General features: G+C 43.9%; 1 protein-coding gene across 1 annotated transcript in view; it reads right to left on the bottom strand.

Annotated features, from left to right (window-relative positions):
• Positions 1-1,357: 1,357 nt before the first annotated feature.
• Positions 1,358-22,852, bottom strand: part of mnx2b (motor neuron and pancreas homeobox 2b) — a 101,507-nt gene continuing 80,012 nt past the window's right edge. The window contains exons 2-3 of the mRNA XM_063049966.1: positions 15,006-15,166; positions 1,358-3,118 (exon numbers count right to left, since the gene is read on the bottom strand). Of these exons, the coding sequence (XP_062906036.1) occupies positions 2,849-3,118; positions 15,006-15,166 (431 nt within the window). The 3' untranslated portion in view covers positions 1,358-2,848. The remainder of the gene's footprint in view (positions 3,119-15,005; positions 15,167-22,852) is intronic.

Raw genomic sequence — 22,852 nt, forward strand, 5'->3', positions numbered from 1 at the left:
GAAGAAGCTGCACAGCAAGCATGCCAGGACCACCAGGCTCATAAACAGTTCCTTCCCCTCCCAAGCCCATCAGGCTGATCAACACCCCCACCACCACTACATACAGATCACCTAGCATCGTTTTGTGTCTTCTCTGAGGATCGTTACCTTGTCTAAGTTCCTGAGACCCTGAGAGTAATGCCGTCTGGCACTCAGCTCCTGACAGGGTCACCCTTGGTGGGCAGGTCAAGGGGGATGTTCCAGACAAAGAGAGATCCAACCCAAGACCTCATCAGTGGAGCTGGTGGAAGATGATGACAAATCGCAATGACAGTGTCAGAGAAAGGCTGCAGCAGTGAAAGGTCTCAGTCATCTTGTATTCCATGGCACTGGACCCTGACACTGATCTGTCGAGGACCGCATTGTGGCTGCCGATGAATCAGCTGTCCCATGTTAAACAAAGTCACATACGAGCATTCTCCATTTACGGAATAACTCCTTAGAACATCATACTCAACTTGAGTGAACACACTACCACTATTTTATGTTACATATGTAGAGAACAGTTGTATGTACATTTTGTTTTATAGTTTATCAATATATATTATGTTTTTTTATCTTACTGCATTTTTTATGCTGCATTGGATCCAGAGTAACAATTATTTTGTTCTCCTCTACACTCACATTCTCAAATGACAATAAGCAATCCTGAATCTTGAATCTTGTAGTGAACACAGATGATCACACATGTGAAATTAATGTTGCCTTTTAAACCTCATTGTCTTATACAAGTTCAAATTCAAGTTTAATTGTTATTCGGCCATCCGCAAGTATACAGCTAAACGAAACAACGCTCCTCGGGGGACAAAGATGCAAAACAGAGCACACGATATGGTTACAGTAGCACATACAGCCACCAAGTATAATAATAGCACCAGTCCCTGAGTGACATGGCCTGAAGGTTGTTGGTGCATTGGATATTGTCCTAGAGCCACGACTCTGCAGAAACAAGTATGCAGCAGTTCCTCATCTCCCACTGCGTCAGCTGCAGATGAAGGCAATCCAGCTTGTCTTCCAGGGAGCCAACAGTGGAGAGCAACATCAACAGGAGAGCCAGCCTGCATGGTCCAAACCCTAAATCAGCACAGATTCCAGCGCGCCCACCCACACTGCCTCCGGCGTTTCCTCCCCAAGGTGGCTGTAACAGGCACCGCTGCGGCATGAGGGACTGGTCAGCTGCCTGCCATTGGTAGGCTTTGCCAATGAGCCAATGAACCAGACATGCAGTGTGTTGTATTTATTACCGATGCCCAACAGGGTCTTGCAATGACAAGAAAAACGTTTAAGACAAGCATAGTTGTATAGAACATGATGCTGTTTAATATTCACATTTACAAGCGCGTCAAGCATTTGCTTTGTACAAGGTTTAGGATACTGCAGACAAGAATCCAGAGACAGACATCAAAGAGAAGAAAGCTCCAGACAGACAATGGGTGCTTTAAAGGGAAGGACACAGATTTGGTTCAAAAAGTAGAGAAGTCAGTTTGTCACCAGCCAATACCACAAGCATTTTGCAACTTCCAGAACATACATTATAAAACTGTGAGGATATAATGCTGAGGTTTTAGAGGGCTTTGGTCACGGAATACTTTGAGCAGTTTGGGGCCCCTTATGTGAAAAAGGATGAGCTGGCATTAGAGATGGTCCATAGGGAGTTCACAAGAATGATCCTGGGAATGAAAGGATTAACGAAGGGTGAACATTTGATGCCTCTGTGCCTGTACTCACTGGCATTTAGAGGAATGAGCGAGGATCTCATTGAAACCTATCGAATATTGAAAGAGGATGATTCCTATAATGGGAGAGTGTAGGACCAGAGGGCACAGTCTCAAAATAGAAGGACTTCACTTTGGAACAGAGTTGAGGAGGAATTTCTTCAATCAGAGGGTGGTGCATCTATAGAATTCATTGCCATGGACAGCCGTGGAGGCCAGGTCATTGAGTACATGTAAAGTAGAAGCTGATAGGTTCTTGATTAGCAAGGGTGATTAAGTCAGGAGAATGGGGTAGAGAGGAATAATAAATCAGCTATGATGGAATAGCAGAGCCTATTCACTGGGCCAAAAGGCTCAATTCTGCTCCTAGGTCTTATGGATATGTGTACTCACATCTAGTTACACACACACACACACACAATTACCCATGCTCATTCACATGCTTGCTCTCAATTACACGCACACGCTTTCACATTTGCACACATCCACGCACATACATATGTACACATCTGTATTTGAGATTCTGTGACATCAGCCGGGTGTGTTTCCTTGAATGTTACATAATATAAAGCAGAAATGTAAAGATCCACAAAACACTTAAAATTCACAGTATTTGAATAAATTAAAAACATTCCCAATTCTTTCAAATCGCTTCTTTTCTTTCATTTCCAAGATACTTCATTTTTAAAGTGTCTCTTTCCTTTTTGTTCTTATTTTATACTCATTTTTTTGTCCATTAAGTCCTCAAACCAGCAGCCCTTCGTGGACCCAGAGATGTCTTCCCAAAATATAGTATATAATAATTCACATTAAATATGACAAAATAAAAAATAAATTAAATTAACTCAGTACAATATAATCTTCATGCCCAGCCAGTCCAGCACTGCCTCTCTTTTTTATTCAGTTTTCTTTTGCAGAAGTCAGAATTTTTTATCATTTCCCCTTGGCTGAATTTTAAAGAAATCTCAAACAGAGGAAGAGAGAGAGGAACAAACCGGGCAGGCACTAGGACCTATCATTTGGGCAGAGTGCACTTCTGGGAGACAGAAAGAAAGTAGGCTGTTCATGTTCATTAGGAAGTTGCACAAAGTAATTCACAAAGCCGGGGCCATTTTCACTTCCTTCCGGGTCACTTCGTCTTCTGAGCAGGAGCTGTTTGACGTGTAGCCCAGTTCTGTGTTGCACTGGAGAAATGTGGTGTGGGTGCTGAAATCCACACCCTCTGGCTCTGATCTGCTTTCGCCCCCAACTGCTTTCTCCAAGTACTTGCCAGCCCGCTGTTTCTCAGCCTCCTGAGCCACCTGTTCCTTGACTTTCCGACTCCGCTTCCATTTCATCCGTCGGTTCTGGAACCAAATCTTCACCTGAGTGGAAAATGCAATTGAGAAGAGAAGGTCGTCATTGGACTGACATTCTTGTTGCTACAAAGACTTCATTTCTCATTACCACTGCAGCCCTCCTCCCTCCCCCGCATTCTTAGTGGGACCTTCCAAGAACTTTTACATTGCAAAAATAAACTTTACTCGTCACATTAAAAAATACCGGAGAGCCAACAGTGCAAACGTTTCCATGAACACAAGAGATGCTGGAAATCCATAGCAACTCGGACAAAACGCTGGAAGAACTCAGCAGGTCAGGCAGCATCTATGGAGGGGAATAAACAGCCAATATTTCAGGCTGGGACCCTTCGTCAGGGCTGATGCTGCCTGACCTGTTCAGTTCCTCAAGCATACGTTGTGTGTTACTCAGAATTACAATCAGGTTTATTATCATCGATCTATATCATGAAATTTGTCATTTTGTGGCAGCAGTACAGAGCAATACATAAAAAAATATTACTGAAGGGTCAGAACGTTGACTGTTTATTCCTCTCCATAGCTACTGCCTGACCTGCTGAATTCCTCTAGCATTTTATGTGTGTTAAGCAAAACTTTTGCATTCATCATTATTACATTCCATAATGTCAACTTGTTTTTTTTATATCAAAATAAACTTATCTGTGTTATCTACAAAATTATTTACAAAAGTAAACCTTGCAGCCTTTTCATCCTTACAATCATAGCCAAAGCATTAAGTCGTGCTCTATTATATTCCTTACAACAAATAGCATTGTTGCCACTCATGTGGCCCCCGGAGCTGTTACACTACTACAGTAACTGAGGGACTTCCTCACCCAGTGTGGCCCCTCATTGTCTAGCAGTGGAAGAACCCTATACCTTTGTCCTTCCCCTCCAAGCCCTTGTAGTGACTTAACTTAGTTTTAAAGACCATAGCACCTTTAACCATTCATGGTCTCCTGGGTGATTCATCCTTTCAGGATATAAGGGGGTCCCCACCTGCCTCAGCCTTCCATGTGTGGTAGTGGAAGGAGCCCCCGCAGAACATTTCCGTTGTCTGCACCAAGCCTCAGTGCATTACTCAGCATGTCCTCCTGCAGCCTGACTGTGCCAGTCAGCGGCCTTCCTCCATGGACACCTCACTGTGCAGGATGGTCATAGAAACATAGAAATCTACAGCACATTACAGACCCTTCAGCCCACAATGTTGTGCCGACCATGTAACCTACTCTAGAAGGTGCTTAGAATTTCCCTACCGTATAACCCTCTATTTTTTCTAAGCACCATGTACCTATCTAAGAGTCTCTTAAAAGACCCTATTCTACCCACCACCACCACCATCACTGGCAGTGCATTCCACACACCCAACACTCTCTGTGTGAAAAACTTACCTCTGACATCCCCCTTGTACCTACTTCCAAGTACCTTTAAACTATAACCCTTTGTGTTAGCCATTTCAACCCGGGGAAAAAGCCCCAGGCTATCCACACATCCCTTATCATCTTATATGCCTCTGTCGGGTCACCTCTCATCCTCTGTCGCTCCAAGGAGAAAAGACCAAGTTCACTCAACCTATTCTCATAAGACATGCTCCCAATCCAGGCAACATCCTTGCAAATCTCCTCTGCACTCTCTCTATAGTATCCACATCCTTCCTGTAGTGAGGTGACCAGAGCTGAGCACAGTACCCCAAGTGGGGTCTAGTCAAGGTCTCGTATAACTGTAACATTACCTCACGGCTCTTGAACTCAATTCCACAGTTGATGAGTGCCAACACAACATACACCTTCTTAACAACACTGTCAACCTGCACAACAGCTTTGAGTGTCCCATGGATATGGACCCTAAGATCTCTCTGATCCTCCATAGTGCTATGAGTCTTATCATTAATATTATATTCTGTCTTCAAATTTGACCTACCGAAGTAAACTACTTCACACTTATCTGGGTTGAACACTATCTGCCACTTCTCAGCCTAGTTCTGTATCCTATCAATGTCCCGCTGTAACTTCTGACAACCCTCCAGACTATACACAACACCCCCAACTTTTGTGTCATCAGAAAACTTACTAACCCAGCCTTCTACTTCCTCATCCAGGTCATTTATAAAAATTTCAAAAAGGAGGGGTCCCAGAACAGATCCTTGCAGAACACCACTTGTCACCATCCTCCATGCAGAATACAAACCATCCACAACCACTCTTTGTCTTCTGTGGTCAAGCCAATTCTGGGTCCACAAAGCAAGGTCTGCTTGGATCCATCCTCAATACTTTCTGAATGAGCCTAGCATGGGGAACCTTATCAAATGCCTTACTGAAATCCATATACACTACATCTACTGCTCTACCTTCATCAATGTGTTTTGTTACATCCTCAAAGAATTCAATCAGGTTCATAAGACATGACCTGCCCTTGACAAAACCATGCTGACTATCCCTAATCAGGTTATGTCTCTCCAAATGCTCATAAATCCTGCCCCTCAGGATCTTCTCCAATAACTTGCCCACCACTGGAAGGGAGGTTGTCCATTGCAAAGTTCAAAGTAAATTTATTATCAACGTACACACATGTTGCCAGATATGAGATTGAGATACGTTTTTACAGACATTTACAATGAATAAAAGAAATACTGTACAATAGAATTTGTGCAAGGCTTTGGAGAAGGTACGGAAAATGTTCACCAGGTTGCTTCCTGGGTTAGAGAGTATGGGCTATAAGGAGAGGCTGGACAAACTTGGATGGTTTCTGCTGGAGCATCAGAGACTGAGAGACACCCTGACAGAAGTTTTTAAAGTGGTAAGAGGTGTAGACAGTCAAGGTGGAAGTGTTAAATACAAGGGGACATAACTTTAAGGTGAGAGGTTGAAAAATTCAAAGGAGCTCTACAAGGCTGGAAAATGTTTAGTATTTCATCAGGGGTGCCTGGCATCCTGACCGTTCCTTTCTCTATCCTCTGCCTTCTGGAAGAAGATACGAGCTTGGTACCTCAATGACCAGACTCGTGAACATCTTCTTCCACACTGCTGTCAAACCCCTAAACCAGTCAGCTCTCTCATATCCCCTTCCTAATGGTGTTGCAACATTCTCATGCCCCTTGTAATTCTACATCTTCTGCCCAAAGGAAGGTGGGGAGAGTTGGTGGAGGAGAACACGTTCTATGTTCTGTTAAACAGCCAATAAAATCAAAGACCCTCCCTCCATCTGGACATTTTCTCTTCTCTCCCATCAACTCCATCCACCATCCATTGGGCAGAAGAAGTAGAATTACAAGGGTCTGCAAACATACAGAACAGAACAGGCCCTTCAGCCCACAATGTTGTGCTAACCTTTTAACCTACACCAAGATCAAGCTAGCACTTTCTACCCACATAGCCAGAATCAGAATTAGGTTTAATATCATGGGGATATGTCATGAAATTTGTTGTAATGCAGCAGCAGTATATTCAAATACATAATAATAAAAAAACTGTAAATTACTATATATAAGTTTCAAAAAGAGAGGAATAAATACTGAGGTAGTGTACATGGGTCCATTGTCCTTTCAGAAATCTGATGGCCGAGGGGAAGAAGCTGTTCCTGAAGCATTGAGAGTGTGTCTCATGTCAGATGAAGGTTTTTATACAGAGAATGATGGGGTGCATGGACTGCACTGCTGGGGGAAGGTGATAAAGGCAGATGCATTAGGGAGATTTTAAAAAAATAGATTCTGCAGAGGCTCAAAACCTTGAGCAACCAACAGAAAATGCTGGAGAAGCTCAACAGGTCAGGCAGCATCTACAGAGAGGAGAAACAGTCAACATTTCTGTTATGTTTGTTCTTAATAAAGACAAACCACATGGGCAAAAATGTTAACCATAGAAACCATAGAAACTACAGCACAGAAACAGGCCTTTTGGCCCTTCTTGGCTGTGCCGAACCATTTTCTGCCTAGTCCCACTGACCTGCACACGGACCATATCCCTCCATACACCTCCCATCCATGTATCTGTCCAATTTATTCTTAAGTGTTAAAAAAGAACCCGCATTTACCACCTCGTTTGGCAGCTCATTCCATACTCCCACCACTCTCTGTGTGAAGAAGCCCCCCAATGTTCCCTTTAAACTTTTCCCCCCTCACCCTAAACCCATCTCCTCTGGTTTTTTTCTCCCCTTGCCTCAGTGGAAAAAGCATGCTTGCATTCACTCTATCTATATCCATCATAATTTTATATACCTTTATCAAATCTCCCCTCATTCTTCTACACTCCAGGGAATAAAGTCCCAACCTATTCAACCTTTCTCTGTAACTGAGTTTCTCAAGTCCCGGCAACATCCTTGTAAACCTTCTCTGCACTCTTTCAACCTTATTTATATCTGTCCTGTAATTTGGTGACCAAAACTGAACACAATACTCCAGATTCAGCCTCACCAATGCCTTATACAACTTCATCATAACATTCCAGCTCTTATACTATTAATAAAGACCAATGTACCAAAAGCTCTCTTTACGACCCTATCTACCTGTGACACCACTTTTAGGGAATTTTGTATCTGTATTCCCAGATCCCTCTGTTCCACTGCACTCCTCAGTGCCTTACCATTAACCCTCTATGTTCTACGTTGGTTTGTCCTTCCAACGTGCAATACCTCACAATTGTCAGTATTAAACTCCATCTGCCATTTTTTAGCCCATTTTTCCAGCTGGTCCAAGTCCCTCTGCAGGCTCTGAAAACCTTCCTCACTGTCTACTACACCTCCAATCTTTGTATCATCAGCAAACTTGCTGATCCAATTTACCACATTATCATCCAGATCATTGATATAGATGACAAATAACAATGGACCCAGCACTGATCCCTGTGGCACACCACTAGTCACAGGCCTCCACTTAGAGAAGCAATTCTCTACCACCACTCTCTGGCTTCTTCCATCGAGCCAATGTCTAATCCAATTTACCACCTCTCCATGTATACCTAGCGACTGAATTTTCCTAACTAACCTCCCATGCGGGACCTTGTCAAAGGCCTTACTGAAGTCCATGTAGACAATATCCACTACCTTCCCTTCATCCACTTTCCTGGTAACCTCCTCGAAAAACTCCAATAGATTGGTCAAACATGACCTATCAGGCACAAAGCCATGCTGACTCTCCCTAATAAGTCCCAGTCTATCCAAATGCTTGTAGACTCTGTCTCTTAGCACTCCCTTCAATAACTTACCTACTACCGACGTTAAACTTACTGGCCTATAATTTCCCGGATTACTTTTCGATCCTTTTTTAAACAACGGAACAACATGAGCAACTCTCCAATCCTCCGGCACCTCACCTGTAGACAGCGACATTTTAAATATTTCAGCCAGGGCCCCTGCAATTTCAACACTAGTCTCCTTCAAGGTCTGAGGAAACACCCTGTCAGGTCCCAGGGATTTATCCACTTTAATTTTCCTCAAGACAGCAAGGACCTCCTCCTTTTCGATCTGTACAGTTTCCATGATCTCACTACTTGTTTCCCTTAATTCCATAGACTTCATGCCAGTTTCCTTAGTAAACACAGACGCAAAAAACCTATTTAAGATCTCCCCCATTTCCTTTGGTTCCGCAGATAGCCGATCACTCTGATCTTCAAGAGGACCAATTTTATCCCTTACAATCCTTTTGCTCTTAATATACCTGTAAAAACGCTTTGGATTATCCTTCACTTTGACTGCCAAGGCAACCTCATGTCTTCTTTTAGCCCTCTTGATTTCTTTCTTAAGTATTTTCTTGCACTTCTTATACTCCTCAAGCACCTTATTTACTCCCTGCTTCCTATACACGTCATACAACTCCCTCTTCTTCTTTATCAGAGTTGCAATATCCCTTGAGAACCAAGGTTCCTTATTCCTATTCACCTTGCCTTTAATCCTAACAGGAACATACAAATTCCGCACTCTCAAAATTTCTGCTTTGAAGGCTTTCCACCTCCCGATAACATCCATGCCAGAGAACAACCTGTCCTAATCCACGCTTTTTAGATCCTTTCTCATTTCTTCAAATTTGGCCTTCTTCCAGTTAAGAACCTCAACCCCAGGACCAGATCTATCCTTGTCCATGATCAAGTTGAAACTAATGGTGTTATGATCACTGGAACCAAAGTGCTCCCCTACACAGATTTCTGTCACTTGTCCTAACTCGTTTCCTAACAGAAGATCCAATATTGCATCCCCTAGTTGGTCCCTTTATATATTGATTTAGAAAACTTTCCTGAACACATTTTACAGACTCTAAACCATCTAGACCCCTAACAGTATGGGAGACCCAATCAATATATGGAAAATTAAAATCCCCTACCACCACAACTTTATGTTTCCTGCAGTTGCCTGCTATCTCTCTGCAGATTTGCACTTCCAATTCTCTTTGACTATTGGGTGGTCTGTAATACAATCCCACTAAAGTGACCATACCTTTCCTGTTTCTCAGCTCCATCCACAAGGAACAGTACAGCATGTATTTATTTACTGTAAAACGGCTCTAGCTCCAGACAATTGTGTTCGACCAGCTCGCTCTCACTTCCCTTCCGGTTCTGGGTGAACAGCCCGCATTGCACATTGGGAATTGAAGTTTTAAAATTATGTACACATATAACACAGTTTTGAAGCGAACCCATCATCAGAAAGAAAGTTAGAAAGATTAGCTTTAATTGTCACATGTACAGTACATCAAAACATCGAAGCAAAGTGTGAAATGCAGCATTTGTATCAACCAACACAGTACGAGTATGTGGTGGGAGCAGACTGCCAACACAGCATGCCCACAACTTACTAACCCTAACCCTTACGTCTATGGAGTGTGGTGGGAAACCGGAGCACCCGGAGGAGAGTCATGGATTACAAAACCCTTACAGACAGCAGCGGGAATTGAACTCCGAACACTGACCACACCCCTGGGTAGGAAAGAAAGGGGGCGGAGGGGGAATACAAGCTGGCGGGTGATAGGTGAGACTTGATGAGGAGGGAGGTGTGTGGAGGGTGATGTAGTAAGAAGCTTTTGAGGTGATAGGTGGAAGTGACTCTTAGATAATGGAGGGTTATGTGCTGTTTAGGAAGGAAGGGTAGGACTGATTGTGGAGTAGGTTTATATAGATCGGCACAACATTGCTGTACTGTTCCACGTTCTCTGTTTCCAATCATTTTTATTCAGTGAGTGGATTAACGTCGAGAATGCACCACCAGGGGGAGAAGTGGAGACAGATTCAATTTTAGCACCCTGAGGAGGTACCTGAATATGTCACAGGATTTGGGGAGAGGGTGGGAAATGGGATAAGCTGGAATGTTCTTACATGTTGCTAGTATGGACTTGAAGGTCAAATAGCCTTAAGATGGAAGGCCACAAGTAAGCTAGCCAATCATATTAAAGAGGATACCAAAAGTTTCTTCAGAGACATAAAGTGTAAAAGAGAGGTGAGAATGGATATCGGACCGTTGGAAGACAATGCCAGAGAGGTAGCAATGGGGGACAACAAAATGGTGGATGAACTGAGTAAGTATTTTGTATCAGTCTTCACTGTGGAAGACACTAGCAGTATGGTGGAGTTCCAGGTGTTGGGGGCATAGTCTGTGAAGTTACCATAACTAGAGAAGGTTCTTTGGGAAACTGAAAGATCTAAAGGTAGATAATTCACCTAAACCAGATGGTGCACGCGCCAGGGTTCTGAAAGAGGTGGCTGAAGAGATTGAGGAGGCATTAGTAATGATCTTTCAAGAATCACTGGATTCTGGGATGGTCCTGGAATACTGGAATATTGCTAATTTTACTCCACTCTTCAAAAGGGGAGAGAGGCAGAAAAAAGGAAACTATAGGCCAGTTAGTCTAACCTCAGTGGTTGAGAAGGTGTTGGAGTCGATTTTTAAGGATGAGGTTTCAGGGTACTTGGAAGCACATAATAAAATAGACTTTAGTCACCATGGTTTCCTCAGGGGAAAATGGTGCCTGACACATCTGTTGGAATTCTTTGAAGAAGTAACAAGCAGGATAAACAAAGGAAAATCTGTTGATGTGTTGGATTTTCAGAAGGCATTTGACAAGGTGCCACACATGAAACTTCTTAACAAGCTATGAGCCCACGGTATTGCAGGAAAGATTCTAGCATGGATAAATCAGTGGCTGATTGGCAGGAGGCAAAGAGTGAAAATAAAGGGAGCCTTTTCTGGCTGGCTACTGGTGACTAGTGGTGTTCTGCAGGGGTCTGTATTAGGACCAATTCTTTTTATGTTGTATGTCAATGGTTTGGATGATGGAATTGATGGCTTTGTGGCCAAGTTTGCAGACAATATGAAGATAGGTGGAGGGGCAGGTAGTTTTGAGGAAGTAGGGAAGCCACAGAAGGACCTAGACAGATTAAGAGAATGGGCAAAGAAATGGCAGATGGAATACAGTGTCGGGAAGTGTATGGTCATGCATTTTGGTACAAGAAATGAAAGAGTTGACTATTTTCTAAAAAGAGATAAAATACAAATAACTGAGGTGCAAAGGGACTTGGGAGTTCTTGTGCATGGCTCCCTAAAGCTTAAATTGTAGGTTGAGTGTCTGGTGAGGAAGGTAAATGCAATGTTATCATTCATTTCAAGAGGACTAGAATATAAAAGCAAGGATGTAATGTTGAGACTTCATAAAAAACTGGTGAGGCCTTACTTGGCAGTTTTTGGCCTCTTATCTTAGAAAGGATGTGCTAAAACTGGAGAGGGTTCAAAGGAGGTTCACCAAAATGTTTCCTGGATTAAATGGCTTGTCATATGAAGAGTGTTTGATGGCTCTAGGCCTGTTTTCACTAGAATTCAAAGAATGAGGGGTGACCTCATTGAAACCTATCAAGTGGTGAAAGGCCTTGATAGAGTGAATGTGGAGAGAATGTTTCCTGAGGTGGGAGAGTCTAAGACCAGAGGACACAGTTTCAGAAGAAAGAAGTGTCTAGAATAGAGATGAGGAGGAATTTCTTTAGCTAGAGAGTGGTGAATCTGTGGAATTATTTGCCATAGGTAGCTGTGGAGGCCAAGTCTTTATGTATATTTAAGGCAGAGGCTGATATATTCCTGATTGGTCAGGGCATGAAGAGATAGAGGGAGAAGATAGGAAATTGGGGCTGAGAGAAAATTTGGATCAGCCATGATGAAATGGCGCAGCAGACTCTATGAGCCAAATGGCCTAACTCTGCTCTTATATGTTATGGTCTTATAGCCACTGCCTGTGTTTTAACCATTCAGTTATTGCAGAGAAGTGTAAGATATTTTACTTTTGGAGGTCATATAAGACCATAAGATACAGGAGCAGAATTAGGCCACTCGGACCATCGAGTCTGCTCTGCCATTTCATCACGGCTGATTTATTACCCTTCTCAACCCCAGTCTCCTGCCTTCTCCCCATAATTTTTGATGCTCTTACTAATCAAGAACCTGTCAATCTTCAATTTAAATATACACAATGGCTTGGCTGCACAGCCATCTGTGACAATGGATTCCACGGATTCACCACCCTCTGACAAAAGAAACCCCTCCTCATCTCTGTTCTGAGGGGCTGTTCTTTTGTTCTGAAGGTGATTAGATTAGATTAGATTATGAGGACACTCAGTCCTCGTTTATCGTCATTTAGAAATGCATGCATTAAAAAATGATACAATGTTCCTCCAGTATGATATCACAGAAACACAAGGCAGACCAAGACTAAAACTGACAAAAACTACATAATTATAACATATAGTTACAACAGTGCAAAGCAATACTGTAATTTGATAAAAGCAGACCATGGGCACGGTAAAAAAAGTCTCAAAGTCCTGATAGCCCCAACATCACACGCAGATGGTAGAAGGGGGAAACTCTCCCTGCCATGAGCTTCCAGCGCCGCAAACTTGCCGATGCAGCATCCTGGAAGCACCCGACCACAGCCAACTCTGAGTCCGTCTGAAAACTTCGAGTCTCTGACCGGTCCTCCGACACCGAGCGCCATCTCTGCCGAGTGCTTTGACCCCGCCCCAGCCGCCGAGCAACAAGCAAAGCCGAGGACTCGGGGCCTCCCCCTCCAGAGATTTCTGATCACACAGTAGCAGCAGCAGCGAAACAGGCATTTCAGAAGTTTCACCAGATGTTCCTCCGTGCTCTCACGTCTGCCTCCATCAAATCAGAATTGTGCACAGCACCCTACTTGACAGATAACAGATGTTCATCACTGGAGAGGCCGCGCGCGCTGCATCGCGCCACTATCTTCTCCTCCTCCTGATGTACAGTAAAGGGCAGGACCCTTAGGACTACTAACGCATCAGTGTTGGGGTGCAAGTGCACAGCTCCCTGATAGTGGCAAGGCAAGGACACAGGATGGTCAGGAAGGCGTATATTGTGTTTGTCTTCATCAATCAGGGACCTGAGGGTGAAATTTGGGCTGCAGCTGTATAAAACATTGGCTAGGCCATGCTTGGAGTATTGTATGCAGTTCTGGTCACCCCCATTATAGAAACGATGTGGAGTCATTGGACATGGTGCAGCAGAGTTTCAGGAGCATGCTTCTTGGATCAGATTCGGATCCAACTAATTATTTATCATGTGCATATTGAAACAGACAGTGAAATGTGTTGTTTACATTCACAAGCAGCACAGCTTAAGGAGAATTATGAGGCATTAGAGGAAGGATGTGGAAACTTTAGAAAGGGTGCAAAGGAGATTTACCAGGATGCTGTCTAGGTAGGAGAGTGTGTCTTATGAGAACAGTTTGAGCGAGCTCGGGCTTTTCTCTTTGGAGTCAAAGAGGATGGGAGGTGATTTGATCAAGTTTGCATTGCTTTCGCTAATGCACCTATGAATGACTATAGGGAGCTTGCTAAAATGACTAACAATCTACACTCAGTCAGGCAGAGTTGCATCATTCCACCTCCTTTCCCTGTCTCAATAAACCCAGTCAACAGGCCATCCAACATACACACACAGCCACGGCTGCAAAGCAGACAACGTCAGGTCTGTGCTTTTATCACGCTTGTTTTGGTGCGAGTGCCAGGAAGTGTCATTGCCTTGCAGCTTCGACCGTGCCAGCAGGTCGGGACATCAGAGGTCTGTGAACACCATGGGCTTCTGTTGACCTTTATTCCACCTCATTCGTTCTGTCTGCCATGATGCATTCCTACATCCCCTCATGCATTTTGGAATGAAGAGAAATGACTTATCATAGAGAGGAGAGATAAACCTGAGTGTATTTTAGTAGATCACCCTACACCGGCCCACCAAGATTTGGAGGGTTCCGCTGCTATGCCCCTGGCATCATGACGTGACCATGAGCATGTCAACATACCTCTGGGAGACAAGCCAGAGGCCTCTGCTGTTACTCCATCCATAGAACATGGGACCCAAGCTCCAGACAGGCTCACAATGCCAGGTTTGGTGAATTCTGGGGGGAGGGGGGTCTGCATAGCGTAATGTAATGGGTGGAAACATGCATAATTCACATTGAGTTGGGGGTCACTTTAAGAGGCTAGCCTAACATGATGATGTGATTATATAAAGTGCTTTTACCATGCTCTATGTTCTGTGTTTGGTCAACAATAAAGTGAATTGTTACTGTTTCCCTGTAAAACGCCTCTGCCACTTTACTTATGAAAACCTGCAATATGTTAACCCTTTCATTCCCAGGATCATTCTTGTGAACTCAAAAGATCTGCAGTTGTTGGAAGTCCAGAGTAACTCACACAAAATGCCGGAAGAACTCAGCAGTTCAGGCAGCATCAATGGAGAGGACTAAAGGGTTGACGTTTCAGGCCAAGACCCTTCATATCTGGACCCTCTCCTATGCCAGCATTTAGACATGGGGCCCAAAGCTGCTCACAATAACAGAATGTAGAATAAAGTATTACAGTGCAAGCAGGCAATAAGGTGCCATGTTGCCCTCCCCATCCTGAAGGTTTCACAGCCTCCTTCTTACCTGGGTCTCTGTCAACATGAGGGCCGTGGCGACCTCGAAGCGCTTTGGCCTGGAGAGGTACTTGTTGAGCTTGAACTGGTTCTCCAACTCTAGGAGCTGCTGGCTGGTGAAGGCCGTCCGTGGCCGCCGACACTTCCCCATCAGACCTGACTGAGGCTGGCCTGGAATGGTACACGCAGAGCAGGTTATTGACCACACCAGCTTACCAGGAGGAAAAGCCATCAAAAAAGTAACGTTATACAGCCCGGTCACTCACAGGAAAAGCCCCCCCCTCACTGAGCACATCTACATGGAGCAGCATCCAACATCAGAAAGTTTTTGAAAAGAACAGGCCGTTTGGCCCAACAAAGCTTGGCAAATTCCTATTCACATAGTGTGTTGAAATAACTATTGCCTTTAGATTTGAAAGTTTCTAAGGTACTACTCTCAACTACAATGGAACTACAAACTAGGTAGCTTGTTCCAAGTGCCCACAACTCGCTGTGTAAAAGAAATGCTTTCTCACGTTAGTCTGAAATCTCCCCTTAACCAGTCTCCACCCATGGCCCTGTGTCTTTAACAATGGATTAACTTTGAAGTAGCAGCCTTACTTATACCCTTAATGATTTTGAACACTCCTATCATGTCTCCTCTCGTTCTACATCTACGAAGGCTAAAAGGATTTAATTCCTTCAATCCTTCTTCATAGCTCATACCCTGCAGAGCTGAATTGAGTCTCAACACCCTTCTCTGAACCCTCTCCAGTGACTTCACATCCCTTACATAACATGTAGACCAAAATTGTACGGAGTACTCAAGATGTGGCCTCACAAGCACATTATAAAGCTTAAAGAGAACATCTCTAGACTTGAGCTCCACTGAGCGCATCATCCAGCCCTACATTCCATTGGCCTTCCTAGTCACTTCTGTGCATTGTCTAGATGTTGATGGTGATGAGTCTACCAGGACACCCAAATCCTTCTCACACAGTGCACTTTCTAACTCAAGACCCCCACACTGTAAAGCTAATATTTCTACTTCCTATATGTAATACCTTACATTTACTTACATTAAATTTCATCTACCATTTATCTGCCTACATCTGGATTTTGTTTAAATCTATCTGTATTGATTCTGCTGCATGAATGTTATCAGCCCGTCCCCTCGATTTTGTCATCTGCAAACTCTACTAATTTATTTGTTATGTGCTTATCCAAATCATTAATGTAAATTAAAAATAACAGTGACCCCAAACTGATCCTTGTGGAACCCCACTTTTAGAACATCTTCTGGGTGTTCTTCTTACTCTCTTACTGATGTTTTTCTTCCTATTTTGACCCAGTTTTATATTTTTGAAGCTTATAATTAGTTTATGTCCTAATACGTTATTCTCCACTAAGGTGTTTAAACAGTTGAGCCCGGTCTGTTCTAAGTTCCCTTCCTCCACCCCCCCCCACCCCCTCAGTTCCCTAGGTTAAACAGTCCTTAACTAACTGAAGCATATGCCTGCCCAGTACATGGGTTCCCCTCCAGTTCAAATGTAACCCATCCCAGCAGTACAGGTTCCATCTGCCCCAAAAGGCGCCTGAATGCCCCGTAAACCTACATCCCTTTAACCTACACCATTATCAAGGACCCCTACCACCCAGGCCATTTCTCTTCTCACTGCTGCCATCAGGAAGGAGGTACAGAAGGTCCCACACCAGCAGGTTCAGGAATAGTAATTACCCTTTAACCATCAGGCTCCTGAATCAGAGCGGATAACTTCACCCATCACAATTCTGAACTGATTCTGCAACCAATGGACTCGATTTCAAGGACTCTACAAATCATATTAGAAACATAGAAAACCTACAGCACAATACAGGCCCTTTGGCCCACAATGCTGTGCCAAACATGTACTTACTTTAGAAATTACCTAGGGTTTCCCATAGCCCTCTATTTTCTAATACACACACACAATCCTGGTGGAACACAGCAGGTCAGGCAGTATCTATTGAGGGAAATGAATAGTCGATATTTTGGGTGAACAAACTCCCCTCTATTATCACCCCAAGCTTTGTTTTCCTTCGTTCTGGTGTCCTTCTCACACATTCTCCTCCCCTGGGCTCATGGCCTGTCCATCTTCTCACACTTGCTTCCCTTATTCTGTTGTCCACTGTCTTCTATCAGGGCTCTCCTTTAGCCCGTTACCTCTTGCACCCAGCTTCACACATCATTTCCTTCCACCCTCCTTCCCTCACCTACCTTCTCCTCCATCCTTCCCCTGGACCCACCTTGAGCTGCCAGTCTGTGCTCACCCCACTCCCCGCACCCCCCCCACCACCTTTTTATTCTGGATTCTGACTCGTGCCTTTCATGTCCTATGAAGTCGAAGCAGTCAAAGTAAACGTGTCACCAAAGTACTTCACGTTACTATAGATTACCTTGAAATTCAGTTTCTTGCAGGCATTTACAAAAAAAATACATATTCTCAATGTAATCTATTTATTTATTTTTGTTTATTGTATTTGTGCTTTTTTAATTGCACAACTGGTCTTCCAATGCATATTGGTTGTCTGTTCATTGTGTGTAGTTTTTTATTGATTCCATTGTATTTATTATTCAAACACATGTACGTGTACGTTATCATATCAGGGCAGGATATGGCGAGATACACGTACTTGAATAATAAATTTACTTTGCACTTCGGAAGGCCTGCAATTCTATAGCACCTTACAGCACCGTACCTTATTGCCTGCTGCCTGGATTGGAGGACAGGTTAGACCACACAGGAGCGTGAGCCTGGTGTCTGTGCTTGGGATTCTGCAGTGGGGCTCAAATCCTCAATCTTCTGGTGAGTGGAAAAACAGACTACTGGCCCCAGTTTATCAGCTTAAATAAAGCATTGGATCAAATCTGTAATACATTACTCATCTGAGCACCAGGTGGCGCCAAATGCTTATCCTAGACGATCAGAAACAGAATCAGGTTTATAATTGACGTATGTCATGAAATTTTTTGTTTTGCAGCAGTAGAACAGTGCAGTGCATAAAATATACAATAAATTACAATAATGCATACACTGTATACAAATAAAAGTAGTGCAAAAAAAGAGAACAAAACTTAGCATACTCACAACAGGTTGGAGGAACTCAGCGGGTCAGGCAGCATCTGTGGAAAAGATTGGTTGACGTTGTCGCCCTTCGTCAGGACTGTAGAGGGAGGGGGCAGAGGCCCTATAAAGAAGGTGGGGGGAGGGTGGGAAGGAGAAGGCTAGTAGGTTCCAGGTGAAAAACCAGTAAGGGGAAAGATAAAAACGTGGGGGAGGGGAAGCAGGGAGGTGATAGGCAGGAAAGGTGAAGAAGGAATAGGGGAAAACACAATGGGTAGTAGAAGGAGGCGGAACCATGAGGGAGGTGATAGGCAACTGAGGGAGGGGGCAGAGTGAAACTGGGATAGGGGAAGGGAAGAGGAGAGAATTACCGGAAGTTGGAGAATTCGATGTTCATACCAAGGGGCTGGAGACTACCCAGATGGTATATAAGATGTTGCTCCTCCAACCTGAGTTTAGCCTCATCATGGCAGTAGAGGAGGCCATGTATGGACGTATCCGAATGGGAATGTCCCCCACCCCTTTATCTTTCCCCTTACTGGTTTTTCACCTGGAATCTTCCAGCCTTCTCCTTCCCACCCTCCCCCCACTTTCTTTATAGGGCCTCTGCCCCTTCCCTCTACAGTCCTTATGAAGGGTTCCCGCCCGAAACATTGACTGATCGTTTCCACGGATGCTGCCCGACCTGCTGAGTTCCTCCAGCGTGTTGTGAGTGTTGCTTTGACCCAGCATCTGCAGAGTATTTTGTGTAGAACAAAAATTAGTCCCTTGAAGCAACTTACAGAATAAGAAAACGAGCAGCAGGACATTCATAGTGATTAGTCCAACACCATTAGAGTATCAACGACCTGGGTTCAATTCCCACTGCTGCTTGTAAGGAGTGTGTATGTTCTCCCTGTGACTGTGTGAATTTCCTCCGGGTGCTCCGGTTTCCTCCCACATTTCAAAGACATTTGGGTTATCCGGTAATGCAACCCACGCCCCACCTGCCCTTCACCATTTTCTATCCCCTTATCCTTCTCTCACCTTATCTCCTTATCTGCCAATCACCTCCCTCTGGTGCTCCTCCCCGCTTTTCTTTCTTCCATGGCCTTCTGTCCTCTCCTATTAGATGCCCCCTTCTCCAGCCCAGTATCTCTTTCACCAATCGACCTGCCAGCTCTTTACTTCACCCTCCCCCCAGTTTCACCTATCACCTTGTATTTCTTCCTCCCCCCAGCTTCTAACTCTGACTCCTCATCTTTTTCTCTCCAGTCCTGATGAAGGGTCTTGGCCTGAAATGTCGACTCTACTCTTTTCCATAGATGCTGCTTAGCCAGCTGAGTTCCTCCAGCATTTTGTGTGTGTTGTCGGATTTCCAGCATCTGCAGATTTTCTCTAGTTTGTGATTGGGTTAGCAGGTTAATTGGTCACATAAGTGTAATTGGACACACGGGTGTAATTGGTCAGATGGGTGTGATTGGTCAGATGGGTGTAATTGGTCACATGGGTGTAATTCATCAGATGGGTGTCATTGGTCAGATGGGTGTGATTGGTCACATGGGTGTGATTGGTCACATGGGTGTAATTGGTCAGATGGGTGTAACTGGTCACACAGGTGTAATTGGACAGATGGGTGTAATTGGTCAGATGGGTGTGACTGGTCAGATGGGTGTGATTGGTCACACGGGTGTAATTGGTCAGATGGGTGTAATTGGTCACACGGGTGTAATTGGTCACACGGGTGTAATTGGTCACATGGGTATGATTGGTCAGATGGGTGTGATTGGTCAGATGGGTGTAATTGGACACACAGGTGTAATTGGTCACGTGGGTGTAACGTCACACAGGTATAATTGGACAGATGGGTGTAATTGGTCAGATGGGTGTGATTGGTCAGATGGGTGTGATTGGTCACACGGGTGTAATTGGTCAGATGGGTGTAATTGGTCACATGGGTGTAATTCATCAGATGGGTGTCATTGGTCAGATGGGTGTGATTGGTCACATGGGTGTAATTGGTCACATGGGTGCAATTGGTCAGATGGGTGTAACTGGTCACACAGGTGTAATTGGACAGATGGGTGTAATTGGTCAGATGGGTGTGATTGGTCAGATGGGTGTGCTTGGTCACACGGGTGTAATTGGTCAGATGGGTGTAATTGGTCAGATGGGTGTGATTGGTCACGTGGGTGTAATTGGTCAGATGGGTGTAATTGGGCAGATGGGTGTAATTGGGCAGATGGGTGTAATTGGACACACGGGTGTAATTGGTCAGATGGGTGTAATTGGTCACACAGGTGTAATTGGTCAGATGGGTGTAATTGGTCACATGGGTGTAATTCATCAGATGGGTGTCATTGGTCAGATGGGTGTGATTGGTCACATGGGTGTAATTGGTCACATGGGTGTAATTGGTCAGATGGGTGTAACTGGTCACACAGGTGTAATTGGACAGATGGGTGTAATTGGTCAGATGGGTGTGATTGGTCAGATGGGTGTAATTGGTCAGATGGGTGTAATTGGGCAGATGGGTGTAATTGGTCAGGTGGGTGTAATTGGTCAGATGGGTGTGATTGGTCAGATGGGTGTGATTGGTCAGATGGGTGTAATTGGTCACATGGGTGTAATTGGACACACGGGTGTAATTGGTCACGTGGGTGTAATTGGTCACGTCGGTGTAATTGGTCAGATGGGTGTAATTGGTCAGATGGGTGTAATTGGTCAGATGGGTGTGATTGGTCACGTGGGTGTAATTGGTCAGATGGGTGTAATTGGGCAGATGGGTGTAATTGGGCAGATGGGTGTAATTGGACACACGGGTGTAATTGGTCAGATGGGTGTAATTGGTCACACAGGTGTAATTGGTCAGATGGGTGTAATTGGTCACATGGGTGTAATTCATCAGATGGGTGTCATTGGTCAGATGGGTGTGATTGGTCACATGGGTGTAATTGGTCACATGGGTGTAATTGGTCAGATGGGTGTAACTGGTCACACAGGTGTAATTGGACAGATGGGTGTAATTGGTCAGATGGGTGTGATTGGTCAGATGGGTGTAATTGGTCAGATGGGTGTAATTGGGCAGATGGGTGTAATTGGTCAGGTGGGTGTAATTGGTCAGATGGGTGTGATTGGTCAGATGGGTGTGATTGGTCAGATGGGTGTAATTGGTCACATGGGTGTAATTGGACACACGGGTGTAATTGGTCACGTGGGTGTAATTGGTCACGTCGGTGTAATTGGTCAGATGGGTGTAATTGGTCAGATGGGTGTGATTGGTCAGGTGGGTGTAATTGGTCACATAGGTGTAATTGGTCAGATGGGTGTGATTGGTCAGATGGGTGTGATTGGTCAGATAGGTGTAATTGGTCACGTGGGTGTAATTGGTCACGTAGGTGTATTTGGTCACGTGGGTGTAATTGGGTGGCGTGGGCTGGTTGGGTTGGGTTGTTACTGTGCTGCATCTCTAAATAAAAATGAAATATTACTGACCAACCCTGCCCGATTGTGTTATTTTGTAATGAAATAGGGAGATGTTAGCCACACAAGGGATTCTGCAGATGCTGGAAATCTTGAGCAACACACGCACAAACTGTTAAAGGAACTTAGCAGGTCAGGCAGCATTTGTGGAGGGAAATTAACAGACAGCAGCTCAGATCGAGGCCCTTCATCTGGGCTGAAAGGTAGAATGGAGATGGACAGAACGTCCATTTCCCCACCACAGATAGTGTCTGACCTGTTGAGTTCCCCTGGCATTTTCTTTGTTGGTAAATGGTCCAGGATCTACAGTCTCTCCTGTCTTGACTTAAACTCAAAGATCTGCCTGTATTCTGGGTCCAGACCTTTAAAACATGTTTAGCTGATTGGAACCAGTTTTATATTGATGTCACAGTGTACACAACGTTACAAACTTGATTTTTTTCTTTTTTTTTTGCTCTTTTTCAAAGGATTTAAAGATTCAAAGTACATTTATTATCAAAGTATGTGTACAGTATACAACCCTGAGATTTATCTTCCCACAGACAGCCATGAAACAAGAAGAGGCATGGAACCCATTCCAGTCCTGCACCCAGGCCATAGTCCTCCGTACCCCTCTCTTTCATGTACGTACCTGTTCAGACTTCTCTTACATGTTACAATCAAATCTGAATCCACCACCTCCACACTCTGTGTCAAGAAGTTCTCCCCTCAAGTTCCCCTTAAACCTTTTACCATTAACCTATCACCTCCAGTTCTAGTCTCACCCAATCTCAGTGGAAATAACCTACTTCTATTTATCCTATCTGTGTTCTTCATAATTTCATACACCTCTTATAAACTCTCCTTCATTCTCCTATGCTCCAGGAAATAAAGTCTTAACCTATAACTCAGGTCCTCAAGACCCAGTAACATCCTTGTAAATTTTCTCTGTACTCTTGCAAACTTTTTTCTTTTCTTTCTTTATTAATTTTTTTATTGATTTAGATAGAGCACATATACAAACAAGAGGAGAATTATCTCAAATATATCAGTAACAATACAAACAGAAAGTGAAAATAGACATTATCAAAGTCATACATAGTATTAAGCAAATATGTAATATATAATAAAAAAAGACACGACTAATTTTCCTCTTATCAATTGGTAGAAAGAAACAAAAAACTTTAAATTTTTAAAATGAGAAGAACCCCCCCCCCAGTACATGATAAGAAAAGAAAGGGAAAAAATGGGACTAGGCTGTCCATTCTGAGGATACAACTTTCTGATCAAATCTAAAATTTCAAAAAGAAATAATTGGAAGAGTAATAAATCA

The sequence above is a fragment of the Mobula hypostoma genome, chromosome 6 (assembly GCF_963921235.1).
Source record: "Mobula hypostoma chromosome 6, sMobHyp1.1, whole genome shotgun sequence".
In the NCBI taxonomy this organism is placed as follows: Eukaryota; Metazoa; Chordata; class Chondrichthyes; order Myliobatiformes; family Myliobatidae; genus Mobula; species Mobula hypostoma.